At 43.4% G+C, this 22,796-nt stretch overlaps 1 protein-coding gene across 3 annotated transcripts in view; it reads right to left on the bottom strand.

Moving 5' to 3' along the window:
• UBE2E2 (ubiquitin conjugating enzyme E2 E2) overlaps positions 1 to 22,796 on the bottom strand; it is a 356,286-nt gene that overhangs the window by 40,944 nt on the left and 292,546 nt on the right. For all 3 annotated transcript variants that reach the window (XM_070459847.1, XM_070459846.1, XM_070459848.1), the window contains exon 5: positions 14,405 to 14,552. In XM_070459847.1, the coding sequence (XP_070315948.1) occupies positions 14,405 to 14,552 (148 nt within the window). The remainder of the gene's footprint in view (positions 1 to 14,404; positions 14,553 to 22,796) is intronic.

Here is a 22,796-nt window from a genome sequence, read left to right on the forward strand (position 1 = left end):
CAAGAAAAGGGAAGGAGATGAAGAATCGCAAACTACTATGTATGTAACAGGCAGGCTGTGCTGCCTCGCCGAGTGGCTCAATGGTGTCTGACTCTGCGACCCCGTGGACTGTGGCCGCCAGGCTCCCCTGTCCACGGAGTTCTCCAGGCAAGACGCTGGAGTGGGTTTCCATGCCCTCCTCCAGGGGATCTTCCCAACCCAGGGATCGAACCTGTGTTTCCTACATCGGCAGGTGGATTCTTTACCTGCTGAGCCATCACGTTTTAAAAATGTATTCAGTTTTAAAATTTACATCAAGTAAAATCCATGCCGGGCTTCCCAGGTGGGTCCACGGTAAAGAATATGCCTGCCAATGCAGGAGATGTGGGCTTAATCCCTGGGTCAGGACGATCCCCTGGAGGAGGCATGGCAACCCACTCCAGTGTTCCTGCCTGGAGAATCCCATGGACAGAGGAGCCTGGAGGCCTACAGTCCATGGGGTCACAAAGAGTTGCACACAGCTTAGCGACTAAACAGCAGCAGCAAAATCCAAGCTATGTCTTTTGAAAAGCATGTACAGGTGTCTCTGACAGTAAATATCATTAGAATGATTCCATCTCCCAATGAGCATTAACAAACCATGACATTATAGATATGGACAGAGTGGGGAGGGAAGTCTGAATTTCAAAAGAAGGTAACCAACCAAGAAATAGAACTTGGAGTTTCAAAAGTGGCATAGAGTGAAAATCTAACAGCATTACACAGACTATTTTCAGTTACTTAACAATCTCATCATTTCCATTAAGACATATTCTAAGTGTAGAAAAGACACCTGGAGCAAATCCTTGCCTGGGAATAACAGCAGGAACCTTTCCGTGTGTGTGGAGGCCTGGAGATCACAGGATAGCTGGACAACAGACAGGGAAAATACATCTTGTTGGAAGGAAACTGCCGAGCAAAGCCTGACACAGTGATGTCTCTCCTGGCAGAGTTGTAAATAAACCCAGGCGGAGAATGCTGGGTCATTACGAAATGCTCCCCTTGGACCTACCACAAGGGAAGTTTTAACCTCTTATTATATGCCTCACTCTGCCAAAAGAGAGTCAAATGATTTGCAATAAAATACTTATGCTCAATAAAATAATTGCCATAGAAACAGAGTAAGTCATAATAAAGCGCGTGGATGGAGGTGTAGAAACGCAGCGGGGATGATCAGCGTGTGTGCTCGTCACAAGGGTTAATGGAGCGATTGCGCCTGAGCGTTACACTCGTGCTGAACTACCTCAGACCAGCGTGAAAATAAAGATGTGCCACAGAAGAAAAGAGGCCTCATTTAAAGAGTGAGACACTTCCTACTGGCCTAAACTTTAAAGACAAAACAAAACACCCACTAGGAGAGGTTATCTAGGGGAACAGGAAAGACCTTTGACCCAAAAGATACAAGTCTTGCATAATTCTTTCCCTATCAGTTAAAACAAAACTTGCTTTACCCTGAACCGAGGGGCATTAACGAGTCCTTTTTCATCACTGCAATCTTTATCTTTAAATGATCTTAATTTAAGAAATAATTAAAGAGGACCTCCCTGGTGGCTCAGGGGTAAGGAATCCGCCTGCCAATGCAGGGGACACGGGCTGGATCCCTGGTCTGGGAAGATCCCACGTGTGGCAGAGCAACTGAGCCCGTGGGTACAGTACTGAAGCCCGTGCCCTGCACAAGAAGCCAGGCAGGGCGAAGCCCCGGCATCTCAACCCCGGGCAGCGCCCACTTCCTGCAGCTGGAGCACGCCCGAGCGGCGGCCAGGACCCAGCTCAGCCAAGAAGAGGAGTCAGTAAATAAATACAAAGTTTTAAAAAAGCAGGAAGAAGAAGTTCATTAAAATCTAGCCTAAATGTTCTTGCTTCTTCAGCAATTTCTCAAGTAAGGGAAAGACAGTCTTTGAATCACTGGTTGGATAGAGAGTTCCAAGTGAAAGTCACATTTCCATGTGAGTAAAGATGGCATTTGTTTATGTTAAGGGTCTGCTTCACTTTTCAATTTCCTATTTGTGTTTTCAAAGCCTTTCACTGACAAGGGTGGAACAGGAATTTCAACAGCTTTAGCCAATATTCAAAAGAACATCAAACGTCAGAGATCTGAAGGTAACTTAGGGGGAGAAACACACCTCAAATACAGGAAATTGAGTAAATTTTACACCGAGAAATACATTCATTAACTGATCTTAGTGGAGGAAGACATCAGTTTGGGGAGAGTGTAGAAACGGATAAACACTCCTTCTGACCACTCCACCCTGTACTACATGTTTCTCTAAGGAAAAAGTAGACGAATGCTGATTTCTAAAAAGGAAAACCCCTGTGAGACATTTTCCAAAAAGTAAAATGAAGAGAATTTCCATCAAAAGTTAATATATAGAGCAGCTTTTTAATGAGATTGACTTGTAAACAAAAAAATTAGAGGTTTTTATTACAGAGACAGCAATAGACTTGATAACAAAAACTGGTAGCAACTGCTGATCCACATCTAGATTTATATTAAGGGACAAGAAAATAGGCACAGGGAATGTTAAGCAGAAGTAGGTCAAAGCAAGGGCTAAGAGTTGAAATTTACACCAGATGAGAAAAACTTAAAGAACAAATATACTTTCCTGAGTCTCACTGAACTGAATCTTCTCTTGTAGCTCAGTCAGTAAAGAGTCTGCCTGCAATGCAGGAGACCTGGGTTCGATCCCTTGTCGGGAAGATCCCCTGGAGAAGGAAGTGGCAAGCCGCTCCAGTCTTCTTGCCTGGAGAATCCCATGGACAGAGGAGCCTGGCAGACTGCAGTCCACGGGGTCGCAGAGGGTCAGACACAATTTGGCGACTAAACCACCACCACCACTGAACTGAAGTTTGCAGAGCCTCAAAGGAAATTAAATACTTCCCTTTAAATGATAGTTGATTTATGAAAAATTTAGTAAGTATGTATTATTTTTATAAGAAAACACAATAAAGATAATTCTATGTGAAAAAAGAAAAAGCCACTCCAGATACACAGTCAAGGAGTATATACCTCTAGAACCCTTTTCTTCTTCACTTGAGGTATCCTCATCCACACTGTGAAGACACACATGGCCTGAACTGAGATCCCCAAATGTAACTTCTGCATATAAGCCAAAGGCTTCTTCACCTAGTTACAATAACTGTGCCTTTAAATCAGCTTTCCAGGGAACTGGACAGACAAGCAAACAAAACCCTCCCACGAACAGTCATCTTTCACTTAGAAACTTTTACCAGATTGGACACAGGCTATTTAGAACTCAGATGTGATTGTTGTTGTTCAGTTGCCCAGTCGTGTCCAACCCTTTGCGACCCCATGGACTGCAGCACTCCAGGCTTTTCCATCCCTCAGCATCTCCTGAAGCTTGCCCAAGTTCATGTCCTTTGCATCGGTGATGCCGTCCAGCCATCTCATCCTTTGACGCCCTCTTCTTCTGCCCTCAGTCTTTCCCATCAGGGACTTTTCCAGTGAGTCAGCTCTTCCCATCTGATGACCAAATACTGGAGCTTCAGCTTCAGCATCAGTCCTTCCAGTGAATATTCAGGATTGACTTCTTTTAGGAGTGTCTGGTTGGATCTCCTTGCAGTCCAAGGGACTCTCAGGAGTCTCCTCCAGCACCACAGTTCAAAAGCATCAGTTCTTCGGCGCTCTGCCTTCTTTACCATCCAGCTCTCACAACCGTACGTGACCACTGGGAAGATCACAGCCTTGACTGTATGGACCTCCGTTGGCAGAGTAATGTGTCTGCTTTTCAACACACTGTCTAGGTTTGTCATCATTTTCCTGCTGAGAAGCAATCTCTTCTGATTCCATGGCTGCCGTCACCGTCTGCAGTGATTCTGAGCCCAAGGACAGGAGCTCTGTCACTGCTTCCGCCTCTTCCCCTCTATCTGCCATGAGTCAGGGGGCTGATGCCATGGTCTTGGATTTTTTAAAATATTTCATCTTAAGCCGGCTCTTTCACTCTCCTCCTTCACCCTCATCAAGAGGCTCTTTAGTTCCTCCTGGCTTTCTGTCATTAGAGTGATATCACCCACATATCTGAGGTTGTTGATGTTTCTCCCGCCTATCTTGACTCCAGCTTGTGACTCACCCAGCATTTCGCCCAGCATTTCTCATGACATGCTCAGCGTATAGATTAAACAGACGGGGTGACAGCAGTCAGCCCTGCTTCCTCTCCTCTCAATCTTGAACCAGTCAGTTGTTCCATACTGGGTTCTAACAGGTTGTTTCTTGACCTGCATACAGGTTTCTCAGGAGACAGGTAAGATGGTCTGGTATTTCCATCTCTCTAAGAGCTTCCCACAGCTTGCCATGATCCACACAGGCAAAGACGTTAGTGTAGTTGATGAAACAGAGATAGATGTTTCTCTGAAATCCCCTAGCTTTCTCTATCATCCAGCAAATGTTGGCAATTTGATCTCTAGTTCCTCTTCCTTTTCTAAACCCAGCTTGGCCATCTGGAAGTTCTTGGTTTGCATAATATCGAAGCCTAGCATGCAAGATTTTAAGCGTGACCTTACTAGCGTGGGAGATGAGTGCCACTGCCCGCTGGTCGGCACATTCTTTGGTACTGCCCCTCTTGGAATTGGGGTGAGGATTGGCCTTTTCCAGTCCTGTGGCCACTGTTGGGTCTTCCAGATTTGCTGACAAAATGAATGCAAAACCATGAAGGCATCATCCTTTAGGGATTTGAATAGTTAGGCTAGAATTTGATCACGTCCACTAGCTTTATTAACAGCAGTGCTTCTTAAGGCCCACTTGCCTTTGCACTCCAGAATATCTGGCTCTGGGTGACTAACAACACCATTGTAGTAATCCGGTTTATTAAGATCTTCTTTTATATAGTTCTTCTTTTACACAGTTTTATATGTGTATTCCTTCCATCTCTTCTTGATCTCTTAAGCGTCTACTAGGTACTAGGTCTCTCCCATTTTTATCCTTCCCTAGTAGCTCAGATGTGATCCATCCCAAGCCTAAGCTAGTCATGGTATTCGGAATGTGACTCCACTGAAAAGATGCATTCTCTGCAGACACAGACGTATTTTGGACAAGGCTGAAGCCAGGGCTAGGGTTATACAGCAGCCTTATGTGACCTTTCCCTAGATAACACATGCCCAGAGTAAATGTTTCCTTCTAGGAGGAGCAGGGCGGCTGGCACTCTCGGCGCCTTTGCCCCCGGGAAGCAGGGTTATTTATTCATACACTGCAGCTGGGTGCTCTGTTCCAGAGTGTTTCTTCTAAAAACCTAATGCTGGCGTCCAAAGCTCAATATACTATAAAGACGTCTCCTTGGACTTCCCTGGTGGCATGGTGCATGAGAATCCACCGGCCAACGCAGGGGACACGGGTTCAGTCCCTGGTCTGCGAGGATCCCACAAGCCCGGGGGCCACAACTCCTGAGCCCGTGAGCCGGGAGCCTGGGCTCTGCGAGAGGGAAACCTTTGCTGTGAGACGCCCCCCATCGCGATGAAGACGAGCCCCGCGCGCCACGACGAGAGGAAGCCCGTGCGCAGCAACCCAGGCCTGGTGCGGCCAACAGAAGGGACTGTCCGGTTAAAAAACAGAAGAAAAAAGGCCTCTCCACTATACCAGCTTCCCTCGAGGATCTGAGTTGAGTGTGGATGAACGCGTTCCCACCGCGGGGCCGGTCTGCACACGAGTCGGGGGCGGGGCCTGCGGTGATGGAGGGGCGCTCCGCCGACGTGACGTCACCCCACAAGGGCCCGCCCGCTGTCCCGCCCACAGGCACACTGCGCCGGCTGCTGTCAGCGGGCCCAGGCACCTGTATCGCAACAATATGACTTATTTGGGGTAATGCGGGGGGGGGTTCCCTGACAGCTCAGTCGGTGAAGAATCTGCCTGCAATGCAGGAGACCCCGGTTCAGTTCCTAGGTTGGGAAGATCCCCTGGAGAAGGGAAACGCTCCCCACTCCACTATTCTGGCCTGGAGAATTCCATGGACCACATGGGGTTGCAAAGAGTCAGACACGACTGAGCAACTTTCACTTCACTTCACCTCACAGGAAACGCAGTGCTGAATTAGGGGGGAAAACTCTGTACTTTTAAGAAAAAACAAATGGAGACAATCATTATTCAAGTTTAAAAATGCTTCACTTGGTTTCTCAGAATACTCTTCAGCAGAAGGTTCTTCAAAGACACCTAAAATATAGTGATTTGGAATTTTTCCACCAGGAACACACCTGTCATTGAAAGACATATGCCTGTGGTTTAAAGGAACTCCTATACTACTTAATGTTCAAATTTCTCACTAACATGACACAAACCAGAAATTCAACACCCATAATAAGCATAGGGCTCCAGGATCTCTTAAAGGACAAACAGACACAGGAGAAAAAGGGAAAGATGATATTGCTGTTGGGTAGGAATAAGTAGTCTGCATTTTAGAAGTCTGCACCTTCTTTTTAAAATAAGAATTATTGCATGTGCTGTTACCGAGCGCCCTTGTCCAGATCAGATATTGACTGGACGGTGAGTTAGAAAGGAAGGAGAAGCTGATTCAGTGGTCAAGGATCTGCCTTGCAGTCCCTGGTCATGGAACCAAGATCCTGCACGCCTCGGAGGGACGGAGCCTGCAAGCTGCAACCAGAGAGCCCACGCACCTCAAGGACAGACCTGCGAGATCAGTGAGGATCCGAGTGCTGTAACAAAGACCCAACGCGGCCAAATAAGTCAATAAATACTGAAAAACAGAAAGCAAGGAGAAATACAGATGACTACTGAGCTGTAAGGGGGCTAGATGCGGCTGGGGTTATGTTAAGTCTTCAGACTTTCCTAACAATGGTATTTTCCCAAGGTAACACCATCTCAAATACTCAAATTAAAAAGGCAAAACATTAAATCATAGAATGTTTTGTCTACATAAGTGAATTTCTGGGCAATTAGAGGATTTTTATTAAATTTTTCAGAATTATAAAATTTCCATATTAATAACAATAAGGGTATGGTCAACAATTTTAAACAGGTGTCACTTAAATAGCTTATCTTCATTTCTCCTTATAAAACCTTATAAAAGACCTTATTCAGTGGCCTACCTTCCACATTCGTTTCTGAAGGCAACACACAATGCACCCTTCAGAACTGAGTATTAACTTATCTCTGAGGCAAAAACCTGTGCTGAAGCTGGCAGTTTCCATTTCTTTTAAAAAGGGTTAGCATGAAAATGAATTGTAGAAAGCAGTACTATCTGAGACTAGTCAGCCTGTCTAAAATCGCACTTGCTAACATGTAAAGATACCCCAACCCCAATATAAAGGTACATTTTGAATCTAGAATAGGGGATACATTAGGGTTCATGATAATCATTTTCTCTATTTTTCTGAATGTGAAAAACCCACTTTCACTCCTTTCCTTGGTAAAGCAGAGTCCAGGGTGCCCAGTCTAAACATTTACCAATGTTTCCTATGTCTGCTTAAAGGGATTGGGTCTTCACTCATGTAAAATTTCCACAATTCATTAAAAAGCCTACTAATCAGGCTAACCTTCTTAACTGCCCTGAGATGATGAGACTTTGAGTGGACACGCTGTCCAAGGACACAAGAGTCAGACTCCTTATGGAGGATGAGGGGATGACCTCATGATGGGTCCAGAAGAGAGCGGATCGGACTGCCCAGGGTCCGCTCCCCGCTTTAGGAACGCGGAGAGCAGCTCCTCCTGGTCAGAGAAGGAAGCGGAAGCCAGAGCAGAAGCCGCTGACAAACATATGGATGTGTTCTCCTCGCTACCATCGGCAGCAGCTCCCCTGACCGCCCTTTGCCTAAGTTGTGAAGATGAAACTTCACTGGCACATTTTAAGTTAGGCTCTTCCCACGTATCAGCAAAGAACGGTAAAGTCTAGTAGTTTTTGCCATTTTAAAAGAACCAGCCCTACCAAGGCAATGGGTTTAACTAGGAAAGCAACAAAGCTTCGGAAGGTTAGCATTTTTGGAGAATGATCTATCAAAAAATAATAAACAGCGAATGTTCTCTTTAACCTAGGCACTTCGGCTGCTCAGGAAAGACAGCCAAGAGATGGCTGTGTTAGATACACACTCGCTTACACCAAGGAAAAACACTCAGGGCAGGCTGGCACACTTGTGCCTTCGCCTCTCACCTACCCGCTGAAGCCCCCAGTCCTCCCCTGCCAGCCCTTCGTCTCAAAGGCAATCCTCTTCACTTGTTTCACTGCATGGCAGTCCGAAGTCCAAACCCATGGTTAGGTAATTTAAACTCTCCTTTAGCATTCTGTACTTCCTAGAAAATCATTCTTGGACAAAATGCTGCACCCAACTGGATCTTTCAGTTTCATTATTAAATACCAAAATACCTTGTAAGGCAACTATAAAGGATGCCTTTCTACAGAATGACAAAGTAGGGAAACAACCTTTTTAATAGCACTTAAATGTCACATTTATAAATATATAGATTGAGGTGAATAGCTCAGAATTGCTATTTTCTGTTTTTTTTTTTAAAGCCTAATTTATGATGGTATAGAATAATTTCTGTGAAACTTAATTCACACAATTGAAATATTTTCTTTAATGATGCACATTCCCTGATTTTATTCATTCTTCTCAATGAAGCCTCAGTTTTTCTAGAGCCTCCACACCCTACACAGCATGTTTCCAAACCTATCTGAGTAAGCCTCTGGGCACCACGGGAGCAGGGTCCCCAGGAAGCAGCAGTGACTCCCGAGCCAGAGCCGAGGCCCTGCACACAGTACATTTTGTGAACTTTATTTACTCTTGGGTGTTTAAAATACCAGGTAGACTGATTTAACGACATACAACTACAGCTTTGTTTTCCTTGTATGAGGTGGCTGAGAGGATAAATGACTGCAAATTATAGACTATCTATATCCATATTTGGAAGTCCTGATTAGAATGACTTTTGGAATTTAGCATGCAATATTCTCAAAGGGAAGCCAAGTCTTCACAAAGAAAATAGCTTGAAGTTAGCTGTATGTTGCACCATGTCTATCTACTTTTTAAGCTTCTCACTTGAATAAAAAGTCAAAGGCATCAGAAGAAATCTGATGTCTACACAGCCATCTGTAATGTCTGTTTTAGAAACATCAACGTTTCTTTTTGGCATTCCTGCTAAGATAGCCTGCTTTGAAAATAGGTAGGTTATCACTTTTGCAGTTTTCTCTAAATTTCAGTGAAATAAATTATTCTCTGCCAGTTCTCAACTGCAGGAGTAGAAAGGTTTGTGTTGCTGTCGTGAGCAATGGAATCCTCTTAAATTCCATTTAGGTAGCTCTCATCAGTCTAAGAGCTCACCAACTTAGTGTAAATAATCACACAACATCTCTGTTAAAATAATTAATCCTATTTTATGGTCCCCACCACTCAGCAGTCACTAGCAACTAAAATTTTTAAATATTTAATAGCAACACAATTTACTATGTAACTATAACCAGGTCAAAGACAAGCAATTAATAATGACCAAAGTTAAGATATCTGACACAACTGGTGGATAAGGATTATATTTGTTGTTTAAATTAAACTGTCTGTAAGAGATCTGAAACCAAGGGCAGTGATGCTGGGGAAGGGGGGCGTTTGAACAGTATGGACAGGCCACGGGGAAGGGGCCTTCCTCCACTGAATCCATCTGGAAGGACCAGAGCTCTTACCAACGACAGTACAGCTATGTGCACTCTCAGCTTCCTCGCTGTGCTAAGACAGAGGGTTAATTAGCTGCCGTTCTTAGGTCTACCTGTTGGTCTAATAAAGATTTGCATAAATCAAAGACTGGGAGTAACCAACTCGATTCTGATTTGGCAGGTGATGGGGGAGGTGGTGAGTGTGACGTCTGTGAATGTGCTCAGAGCACCTTCTGGCTTGCCTGGGGCAGCTCTGCCTGCTTGAGAAGCGGGGGACGAGGACCTCGTGGCTGTTTCTGCATGCGGGGCCCTGCTGTCCAGGCTCTCCACAGGCAGCCTATCGTCTGATGCAGATGACCGCGAATGAAATACAGGTGCATTTGCAAAGAACTCAATATGGGTCCTTAAAAGGAAACCATGTATAGAAAATTCATAATCACCATTTCATTTTCTTATGCCTAAAAATTTCTGTCAATAATTCTTCAATATCAAATACTCTGTTTTCCAATTTCTGATTATCTCCTAAGAGCCATATGTCTTGGGAGGGAATTTTTTTCACAATGCAGCATCAAAATCACATTATGAATCAAACAGCTTCATCAGAGGACAAGAATCTCATGACATCTCCTGAGGCAGGCACTATCATTAAGCCTACTTTACAGACAAGAAGACTGAGGCAGAGAGGAGTCAGTAATCTGATGCTCACAGTCAGAATTAAGGAGAAAGCTTAGCAGTTAAGCAGAAATTTAGAGCAACAAAAGGCCTGGATGGTTCTATTAAGAACATGCCACAGAAATAGAGGCTTAGGTACAAATGAACTGAGAGCGTGGAACAAAAAAGTTTATAGCCACCAAGCTATCTTTCCAAAATTACCCCATATTATGAAATGCCAGCATCTCCCATTTCAGCATTTAGGGAAAAACAACAGCAACAACAGAAGAATCAAACAAGTTCATAAACCTTTCAAAAGCAAGAGGAGCGCAGCAGAAAGAACAACTGTGATTAGTAAAACGATGCCAGATGATAAGAAGATTTATGAAAAAGAGATTAATATTTCTGGACATTACTCTGTGAATAAAGCCTCTGGGACAGGAAACTGTTGACCTTTTTTATTTCTTAATCGTCAGTGTTTTCAGGATAGTTCATTTTGTGTGAGGGAAAGCACCCATTATTAATATTTATAGGCCTGAAGACCGTTACACAAGCAGATTTTAAATAAATAGATTTCATATAAAGAATATGCTAAAACTGCTAGGCGTTTGAAAAAAAGCCACAAAACAACAAAAACAAACTTTAAAAGATGAAATTACGTAGGAGAGCTTAAATGTTATATATGCTTGAGAAGAGAGTGTTTACAAATAGGTGCATTCCATAAAGAAATGGAAACGTGTTTAGAACTGTAAGTTTTAGCGACTTCTGCATGAAACCACGCGACCGCCGTCAGGGGATCTGGGGGGCTGGTGCTGGCCTTTGTTTTTTATCAATAAACACGTATGTTTATCTCGGCCGCACTGGGTCTCAGCTGCAGCGTGAGGCGCTAGCTCCTCAGTCGGGGATGGAGACCGGCCCCGGCACTGGGAGCGCGGAGTCCCGGCGCCCCGGACGCCAGCGGATCCCCGGTGCGGGCCCTTGCGCTTCTCAGCCGCTATCGCCCGGCTCTCTGCTCCCGGCAGCGGCCACGGTCATCCGCCGGCGGCCAGCCCTGCCCGGGCAAGCAGGCGCCGCGGCGGGCCCAGGGGCCCCCTGGGAAGCGTGGCCAGCCCGCTGAGGCCGGCAGGGAGGTCCCCCCACCGCGGCCTCGGGGATGGAGCGCCCCGGGCATCCTCAAGGGCCGGTGCGCTGTCGGACATCGCTGTCCGAGCGATCCTTCCCAAGAGATAAGAAGGTCTCAGCACTCCTATCACACAGCGTTCCAGTTTATGGACACAGGAATTCAGGACGAGGCTTTCTTTCAATGAAAAATCCCAATGTGTCAGTTGTTGAGGAGGTGGTGTGAGAGACAGTATTCAATTCTATCTTCTCTTGGTTAAATGCAGCCTCGCGGGAACAGATCGCATCTAATCTATGTACATCTGGAGTCCTAAATACTCTGGGAAATAACATCAAGAGCAACCCATTACTGTTTACAATGGGTTTTCACATACAAGATCTCATTTTAAACTCACAGGAATCCTGTGACTTAGGTACAGCTGAGGATAATCTCTGTTTTATAGAAGAAACGGAGGCTGAGCAAAGTTAAATGGCTGGTACAAGGTCACATTGGTAATAAACAGTGCAGCTGGTTTTGAAATCTATATTTGCTGACTCTCACTATCAAGCAAGACAGGGTGTGTAGCCTTACCCTGAAACATTTGCTTTGAATGGGCCAAATTCTTGGAAGAGATAAACATAAATTAAGAGAAAAGCATGTAAAAAGATGACCTCCTCCCCTCTCCCCCCCAGTTTATGTAGGGACAAGAGTGATAGCCCTCACAAAGTTGGTTAAACCTGTACCTTTATGCAAAACCTACTTCTGAGCTGACAGCATTTCTGGTGTGAAAACAGCTGCATGGACTCAGTGCAGGAAAGTCCTTATTCATATTCTATTAAACTTACATTTGTGATCACGTGAAAATAGGCCAGATTGAAGTTCAACATAAGTCTAGAGAGAAACATTGACAGAGAATGGAGGGAAGGGTACCAGAAGACAATGTGAAATAAACCCACTGAACAAAACAATGGACATTTTGGCTTGTTTTGAGTAACTTCTTTTTAAGACTCTAGAAGTGTGAACAGAAACATACCTATAATGAGGTACCAATTAGAAATCTTTTTTTATGTGTGTTAAAGGATGAACATTTAGTTTGTTACCATGTATTTTACAGATAGGAATCTATTCTGATACCAGATAAGCCACCTTTAGTTGGTGAAACTTAAGGAACATTATTAGCTTTAGGCTTTTTCTTAATATTCATAGCATGATCTACAAAATCTATTTGTTTATGTGATTTTGTTTCCACCAAGGATGATTTTGATACATATATATTTTTTTCTGTGGAATGTATCTGTAATTTCCTGTGTCACAGAAAAAGGACACTAATTTATGGAACAGAAACCTTTCAACTGCTGAGAGAAGGTGGTTCTGGAACGCAGGAGAACCGTCAGGGTGACAGGGTCCATTTCCGCTAATGTGGTTCCCACTGGGGTAAGGCTGTCTCTTGGCACCAAGTGTTCTAAGTGTGACCTAACACCTTATTCCATGTATAAGAAATTTATCTTGTGGTCAAAACTGCCTCATAGATGTCAAAAATTTATTTTGCTTTCTTTCTTTTTTTCCCTGAGATATAACTGACACACACCTGAGTTTACGGTGTACAGCATAATAACCTCGAACCAAAAGTTTCTTGAATAAGTGACTCACCTCTTGAAATAAATTTTTTCTCTAAAACACACTGCCCTCGAAGTGTCTGAAAACACTACCAGAAGGTACTTCTGGGGAGTGGGGAGGCAGACTGTAATCCTGTGGTGCAACATTTCCCAAAGGAAAAACCACACACATGCAAAGTGTTTTGATGACATGACCTCCCAATGACGTCACACACCATCATACAGACAAATGGAATTGAAACAGGAATAGTGATATTCAAAATACAAAGTATATGTTCTTGCATTAAATCAGTGCATCACGGTTGAACTACGCAATCTGGCATTCAGTATAAATTAACTCAAAAATATTTTACAATGATCTTGCACAATTATATTTTAGTTTCTTGGTGTTAAAAGCATTGATTTGTTATATATAGTTTACATATATCACAACTTAACTAAATTCTGTTTTTAAATGTCTTCATTAAAAATAAGTTTTTACTACTGAAAAACAACAAACATAGATGGAAAAGATGACCATTTCTACACGTTTTATTAACCAGCCCGGGTCCTAAGAGAGACCCTAGTTCCCACTTGCCATTTCTCTCTTGTCTGAAACTTCGCTTATCTAGTGAGTTCATGTCCTGAACATGGAAGATGAAATCTCAAAAAATCTTAAGACTATTAATTAAACACTGAAAGAAGAACTTCTCTAAGAACAACGATGAAAACCCCGATGAAAACCCTTTGGACTTCCGTTATTCTCCCCCCAAACCCCCGAACACGTAACCTGGTGGCAGCGGGCTTGGCCCCGCCGGAAGCGGCGGTCAAAGCCGTGGACTCACATCCGGGAAGCCCCGGAAGGAGGAGCTCCGGCAGCCCGCGCGCAGAAGGCCCGGGGGCTTGGGCACGGCTCCGCTCAGGGGCCCTGGGAAGCTGCGGTTCCCCGTTGCCTTTCTCGGTGTTTCCTGGCGCAGGGGCCTTTCGGCTCTAACGACTTGTACGGACGCACGGTTGTGAAAATGCCAAATGGCGACCTCTCTGTGGTGCTGCCTGAGGGGTGGCCGGATTTTAACAGTCCTCATCTCTCAAATGAGCGTCTTCTGGGGGGCATCTAATTAAAGATTAGGCTATTCAACTTGAATTCCTATTATGATGTGGCAGCAGAAGGTAAGGCATTCTTTAAATGCACTTCCCCATCTAAAATGATTTTTCATTCACTCTGATTACACACTGTGCTTTCTCCTTTTTGGCAAATAATAGGTTTTAAAAAGACTGATGACTGGACTGAACTGAAAAAGGGAGGAGTTACAAATGATGGAAATTTAAAATGAATAATAATGAAAGTAACCGCGCCAGTGGCGGTCCTGGTGGTAAACAGTGAAGCGAGAGCGCGCCCTGCAGCGGGGTGCAGCTCCAGCCTCCGCGGATGGGAGTCTTACCGGGGTTGCAGTCTGTCAGCAGGGAGCAGATGGACAGGAGGACTTTAGAGATGGTGAGGGCCGGGCTCCAGTTGTCTTTCAGGATGTCCAGGCAGATCACGCCTTGGCTGTTAATGTTACAGTGATAGATTCTGGTGCGGAAGGTCACCTGGAAGAAAATGCAGAGCTGACGTAAACGGCCAGGCCGTTTATTCTGATCTTTCAAGAGTTTCGTTGGGAGTATGGTTGATTCATAATGGTGTGTTAGTGTCAGGTGCATAGCCGAGTGATTCAGTAACACATGTACATACATTCCTTCTCCTTCAGATTCTTTACTCACATAGGTTATCACAGAACATTGAGTTCCCTGTGCTACACAGGAGATCCTTGCTGGTGATCTACTTTATATATAGTAGCGTGTGTATGTTAATTTCAATCGCCTAATTTATCCTTCCCCCTCACCCCCAATCGCCTTTGGTAGCCATAAGTTTGTTTTCTATGTCTGTGAGTCTATTTCTGTTTTGTAAATAAGTTCATTTGTTACAACTTTGTTCTAGATTCTACATATAAGTGATATCATGATATGTCTTTGTCTGACTTACTTCACTTAATATGATAATCTCTATGTCCATCTAAATAGCTGCACATGGCATTATTTCATTCTTTTATATGGCTGAAAAATATTTCATTGTATATATGTATATGTATGTCTTCTTTATCCACATCTTCTTTATCTATTCCTCTGGGCATTTTGGCAAAGGAAATGGCAACCTGTTCCATTATTCTTACCTGGAAAATTCCATGGACAGAGGACCCTGGTGGGTTGCAAACAGCTGGACAGAACTGAGCACGCACACACACATACACACACACCAGACATGGAGGTTGCCTCCGTGTCCGGGCTCTCGTAAACAGTGCTGCTATGAACACTGGGGTGCATGAATGCTTTCGTATTATGGTTTTCTCCAGATATATATATTCAGGAGTGGGATCCCTTTTTATGAACCTCCATCGTATTCTCCGTAGCAGTTGTATCAAACTGCATTTCCACCAACAGTGTAGGAGGGCTCCTTTTCTCCACATCCTCTCCAGCATCTATTGCTTGGAGACTACTTGATGATGGCCATCCTGACTCATAGACACACCTTTTATTAGACAAAATAATCCAAGGGCCAGTGGCTGGAGCATGGAGAAAGCAAGGGAATTCCAGAAAAACCTCTATTTCTGCTTCATTGACCTCTAGAGATTCTGACTGTGTGGATCACAACAAACTGTGGAAAATTTTTAAAGAGATGGGAATACCAGACCATCTTACCTGTCTTCTGAGAAACATGTATGCGGGTCAAGAAGCAACAATTAGAATCAGATATAGGACAACTGACTGGTTCAAAATTGGGAAAGAAGTATGCCAAGGCTGTATATTCTCGCCCTGCTTATTTAACTTATATGCAGTGTATGTCATGCAAAATGCCAGGCTGGATGATTCACAAGCTGGAATCAAGATTGCTGGGAGAAATGTCAATAACCTCAGATATGCAGATGATACTACTTTAATGGGAGAGGAACTGAAGAGCCTCTTGTTGAGGATGAAAGAGAAGGTGAAAAATTTGGCTTAAAACTCAACATTCAAAAAACTAACTCATGGCATCCAGTCCCGTCACTTCATGGCAAGTAGATCGGGAAACAATGGAAACAGTGAGAGACTTTATTTTCTTGGGCTCCAAAATCACTGCAGATGGTGACTGCAGCCATGAAATTAAAAGACACTTGCTCTTGGAAAGGAAAGTTATGACCAACCTAGATAGTGTATTAAAAGTAATGTACGGATATGAGAGGAGGACCAAAAAGAAGGCTGAATGCCAAAGAATTGATGCTTTTGAACTGTAGTGTTGGAGAAGACTCTTGAGAGTCCCGTGGACAGCAAGGAGATCAAACCAGTTAGTCCTAAAGGAAATCAGTCCTGAACATTCAATGGAAGGACTGATGCTGAAGCTGAAGCTCCAGTACTTTGGCCACCTGATGCTTAGAGCGATTTACTGGAAAAGACCCTGATGCTGGGAAAGATTAAAAGGCAGAAGGAGAAGGGGGTGACAGAGGATGAGATGGTTAGTTAGCATCACTGACTCAGTGCACATGAATCTGAGCAACTCTGTGAAATGGTGGAGGACAAAGGAGCCTGGCGTGCTGCAGTCCACGGGGTCACAAAGAGTTGGACACAACTTAGCAACTGAACAACAACAAATACTTAATCGTTCCTTCAGCACACAAGAATAATCAATAAACAGAATCTTTATTTCAGAACTTGTCATTCTGGGCACAGAGGACTAAACTCCAGTGGCAAGGTCATGACATTCTGCTTCTGATGAATTCTAATCATTTAACAAAAGTCTCATCATTTAACCAACGTTCTGGGGATTGAGTTTACTCTTGGTGCAACTGCAGGAATGCTTGTAAGGGGAAGACTAACTCAAGGCTCTAAAAAAAAGTTCAAAGAAGGAAATGTTCAAAAATAAAAACCTGAAAGGAAACTTTTCTTAGGTTCCAATTATTTGAAGGATTTTGTACATTTAGAAAATTAAAAAAAAAACATGGCAATACTACAAAGAGGAAATGAATATTATTCTTACAATTTAAAAACATAAACGAGAGCACATATGTAAATAATGCAACTAGTTTATGGAGAAGCTATACTAGTTACAATATACATACATTTCCCTCCTTAAATTCTGTATTTTGCATGTACTATTAGTGCAGCCTACCTGTAATAGCTAGATTACCACTGTACTTTGCTTAGGCATAATTTTGAAACATGCTTAGAAACATTTTTAAAGAACTTCAGTTGGAAAACTGATCAGTTTTATAACTGATAGAGTTCTGTTTTACAAAAGTCTTATGTAAGCAACAATGAGATTTTAATGCTATTTATTAATACTGTGTTAATAAACGTTCTCAAATTTATAACCTGAAATATTTAAAACAATCTTGATGTTCTTAAGACCAGTCCTTCTGGTACCCTAAGTTCAAAATGACTCTGAACCAAGAAATACACACTGTGGGTCTTTGTAGGTGCATCACCCTAGCAGGGCTTCCAGGGTCCAAAACATCAGACTTGCTGAATTCTTACAATGTCAAGGTCAGAAAGGACACATCCAGGCTTCTACAACTGTCCAACAACATGATGCCATTCTCAGGCTAGATGAGCACTCCTGGTGGGAACTGCCCTGCTCTGTTAGCAACACACCAGACCAGATAACCTGGCCATCCCCCCACCCCTGCACATCCCAAACACCCAGAAATACTGAAGAAAAAAATACATTCTTCAATGTAGTTTTATAACTATGTTTATAACTAACGTTCTTTAAAATGCGAGTATGAAGGTACAAGGGGCATCACCAGATGCTGAGACTGAAACCCGAAAATACAGCAGGCACACGAGCCTGCGGTGTAGCTGTCTGCGGTGGGGCTTGGGTTTGATGCCCTCATGGAGGAAGGAGACGGAACCTTAGGTCTGTACGTGACGAGGCTTTGGAATTGAGCTGCTTAGTCGCTCAGTCGTGTCCAACTCTTTCCAGCCCCATGGACTGTAGCCCTCCAGGCTCCTCTGTCTATGGGATGCTCCAGGCGAGAAAAATGAAATGGGTCACCATTCCCTTCTCCAGGGGATCTTCCCGACCCAGGAGTCAAACCTTGGCCTCCTGCACTGCAGGCAGATTCTTTACCGTCTGAGCCACGAGCCCAGGTGTCATATAAATTATGACACCTGAGCAGCCAGTGTTTTACTAAATGCCTGAACCTGAAAATATAATGCCTTACGGGAGAGAGAGAGCTAAGACACGTGCTGGGGAAACCCTGGGGGTGGAATTATCTGCCCTGGAACTGGGAGAAAAGTGTCTCCCCTGAGAATTCTCAATTCTGAGCACACAGGCTATGCAAACACTAACTAAAAAGGAGCTTAAATGACTCTATCACTATCAGATCTAATATATGATTAAGGCCAAGCATACAAATATATATTTAGGGCAAAAATGAATAAAGGGAACAACTGCATTATGATGAAATGAATAATTCATCAGGAAGACGGAACAATTCTGAATGTGCTCTACCTAACAACACAGCGAAAAATATAAAAAGCAAAAGCTGGCAGAATTATACGGAGAAAATGATACATCTACAGTCACAGAGGGACATTTTCACTGAAGTAGATTTGGTCAACAAGACCAAAAGGTAGCAAGGATCCTGAAAATATGAAAAACCAAATTAAAAAAATCAAGGGACTGAATGAAGATGAAATTCCATTCTCAACAATAGTCACAGGAAAAAGTGTTCAACGTCATTAGCAACTAAGGAAATGCGACTGGAAGGCTCAGGGAGGTAGCAGTACACCCTGTGGGAATGTAAAGTAAAGCATGTTGATACACTAAATATCAGCGAGGTGCATGCAGACAAACTGGATCACTGCTGGCACGAATGTCAAATGGCACAGCTGCTCTGCAAAGAAGTCTGGCAGCTTCTTCTAAAGCTAAATACGAGCTCACCAGACATCCCAACAATTGCACTCTTGGATGTTCATCCCAAAGAAATAAAAACTATGCTCATACAAATTTACAGAAATGTACATAGAAGCTTTATTCTTAATAACTAAAAACGATAAAGAATCCATTTGTCCTTCAATGGGTGAACGGTTAAACAAACCGGTACATCCATATCATGGAATACTGTTGTTGTTCCTTAGTCGCTAAGTCATGTCTGACTCTTGTGACCCCAGGGACTGTAGCCCCCCAGCCTCCTCTGTCCATGGCCTTCTCCAGGCAAGAACACTGGAGTGGGTTGCCATGCCCTCCTCCAGGGGGTCTTCCGGACCCAGGGATCGAACCTGACTCTCTAGTGTCTCCTGCACTGGCAGGCGGGTTCTTTACCACTGAGCCACGTGGGAAGTCCTCATGGAATACTACTCCACAATAAAAACAACCACACACAACAATTTAGATGGATTGCAAGAGAATTATGCCGAGTGAAAAAAAATCGAGTTTCAGAAAGGACATCCTGTATGATTTCATTTATAAGCACATAAGAAATATTTATTAAAAACTGATCACATGCTAAGCCACAAAGAAAGCTTAACAAACTTCAAAAGATTACTAAGACCGTAAAGATCTCCCATCATAGGACTGCGAACTAAAAAACCTATTTTCAAATAATTCTTGGATCAAAGAAAAAAAAATCAGTTATGGTTATACGTATGCTGGGTTGTCAATTCCAGAATTTGTGATTTGGCTAAGACAGTTGTAAAAGAGAAATCTACAGTTTTAAGTGCATATATTAAAAAGGAAGAAAGACATTAATGAGCTAAGCATACAACTAAGGAAGAAAAATGAATAGAGTAAATCCCATGAAAGTAGAAGAAATGGGCAGAAGTTAAAAAACAGAGAATATCTGTGGTATCAAAATTCTGCAGAGAAGTGACAGCACCTGGCCCTTTAAGTGCTGGATGAAAAGACAGTATTTGCATGATCCGGTGTAAATGATGAGCGGCTTTTGTATGTAACACAGTATTTTAAAACCCTATCTGAGTAGAGTTTCCTGTGCTGCACGGCAGATCCTTGTCGGTGACTTATTTTCTGTATCATAGCGGGTAAATGTTAATCCCAAACTCCTGCTGTATAGTACGGGGAACTCTACTCAACATTTTGTGATAACCTCTGGAAACCCACCTAGGTTATTACAGGATGAATATATGTATGCGTGTAATGGGATCACTTTGCTGTATGCCTGAAACTAACACAACACTGTAAATTAATTAAAAAAAAAGAAAAACCTATCAGATATTGATTGGCTACTCTGGGCCAGTTAATCATCAAGACCACTAAAGGAGGGAAATTATTACTGTGCTCACTGTAAAAATAAACTATGAGAGATGATAGATGCTAACTAAACTTACTGTGATACTTATTAAAAATATAATCATATATCAAATCATTGCACCATACACCTGAAACTAATGCAATGTTATATGTCAGTGCTATCTGAATAAAATTTAAAAAACCTTTTTTAAATAAAGAAACTGAGAAATCCTTATACTGTCTGCCATTGTTGCTGCACCAGTTTACATTCATCATACGACTCAGCAATTCTACTCCTAGGTATTATCTGAAAAAGATGAAAACACTAACTTGAAAAGACGAATGTACCCATATACTCATGAAGGTGTTACAATAGTCAAGATATGGAAGCAATGTAAGTGTTCATCAATAAATGAATGGATAAAGATGCAGTATAAACACACACAATGGAATGTTGTTGTTCAGTCACTCAGCCACGTCCAACTCTCTGCAACCCCGTGGACTGCAGCACCCCAGGCTTCCCTGTCCTTCACCATCTCCCAGAGTTTGCTCACATATTACTCAGCCATAAAAAAGAATGAAGTCTTGCCACTTCCAACAACACAAATGGACCTAGAGGGTTAATGCTGAGTGAAATCAGTCAGACAGAGAAAGGTAAATCCTGTAGGGTTTTCCTTACATGTAGAATCTAAAAAACAAAACAAATGAAAAAGCCAAGTTGAAACAGTTACAGATAGAAAGAAAAAACAGGTGGTTGCCATAGGGAGGTTGGCTGGGAGGGGAGAGAAATAGGTGCTGGAGACTAAGAGGTCAAACTTGCAGTTACAAAATAAATGAGTCACAGGCATGAAACGAAGAGAGTGGGGAATACCGTCAATAACTCGGTAATATCCTCGTAGGGTGCCACACTGTCACTAGACTAATCGTGGTGATCGTGCTGAACTGTATAGAAATATCAAATCACTATGTCGTGTGTTAGGAACTAACACAGTGTTGTAGGCCAATTATACTTCAGAACCAAACTGAGAAAAAGATCAGATTTGTGGGCAGAGAGGGAACAGGATGAGGCAGTTAACAGACACACAGTTGTAAGATAAACTAGCAGGGGAGGACAGGGAAGCCTGGCGTGCTGCAGTCCTGGGGCCGCAAGGAATAGGACATGACTTAGCAATGAACAACAGCAACAGGATGTAATATTCAACATGATAAACATAAAGAACTCGGCTGTATGTTATATATGCAAGTTGTTAAGAGAGTAAATCCTATGGGTTTATGGAAATAAAGATTTTTAATAAAAAATGTTTCCTATTTAATTTGGGGTCTATATGAGATGATAAATATTCACAAAACTTACTGTGGTTTAAAAAAAAAAAAAGAGGCAGGGACAGAGAGGTTAAAGAACTGACTCACGGCCAGATAGCTGGTAAGTGGTGGAGCCGGAATTTGAAAACTTTGTTGACCTAAAGTCCACACTCTCCTGCTCAGCCTCAACACCTCTTTTATTATTTTTTAAACTTAATCCTGAGGCAATGACAGATTCACAGGTGGTTGTAAGAAACAGTACAGACAGATCACACACCTCCTCCCCACGTCCCCCCCAGCGGTGATGTCTCGCTTAACAACAGCGTCAAATCACAGGAAGCTGACCCCGACCCTGTCACTGGCCTCTCCCAGGCACCCCAGCATTACATGCTCGCATGGAAATGTGTTTCTGTGGACTTTACCACCTGTAGATCTGTGTGGCCACCACCACCATCAAGGCACAGAACAGTCCATCACAAACGTCCTTTGTGAGACCCTTCAACGTCCGCAGTCACCCCCCTTCCCTCGCTTCTGAATTCTCAACAACACAACTCTGCCCCTCATCTCCACAAATCCGTCGCTTCAAGAATGCACTATGAATGGAATCACACAGGGTGTCATGTTCTGAAGCTGGGTTTTTTCAGCATAATGCTCTTGTGACCCATCTAAGTTACTGCATGTATCAGGAGTCGGCTGTTTTTACCGTTGAGTAGTATTCTGCTCAACACTGCAAAACACTTTTTAAAGAATACACGGTTTTGGGGGTGAGGACTACGGCTGGAACGCTGATGTTGGACAGGTCAATGTCACACCTCTGGGATTCAGTTTCCTCATGTGAAAAATGGGGGAATAACCAGCTGTGCCCTTGGTCGTCCTCTGTGATGACTGCCGTCTAAGGCGAGTCCTCGCCCCAGGCCTGGCCCCTGCAGCAGGAGGAGCTGTCTGAGCTCTGCACCCCTCCGGGATCTAAGGAGCATCGCAGCATCATGTATTCGTGCAATCATCTCCCACCTCCTGAACTTTAAACCTGTGGTCTCTGTCCCACCACGGGCTCCAGAGCAGAGACAACAGTCCACAGACAGACAGACAGTTGTTCTGACTAGGGTGAGAGGTCGTGTAGGAAAGAGTAGAGACAGAGAAGAAAACATTTCAAGAAAGTATTGGGTTGACCAGAAGGTTAATTTAATCTGTCGTAGGCGTGTGCGCGTGCAGTTCCTTCAGTCGCGTCCGCTCTTTTTGACCCCGGCTGGGCCCCTCTGTCCCTGGATGCT

Source organism: Odocoileus virginianus, chromosome 32 (assembly GCF_023699985.2).
Source record: "Odocoileus virginianus isolate 20LAN1187 ecotype Illinois chromosome 32, Ovbor_1.2, whole genome shotgun sequence".
NCBI classification, from domain to species: domain Eukaryota; kingdom Metazoa; phylum Chordata; class Mammalia; order Artiodactyla; family Cervidae; genus Odocoileus; species Odocoileus virginianus.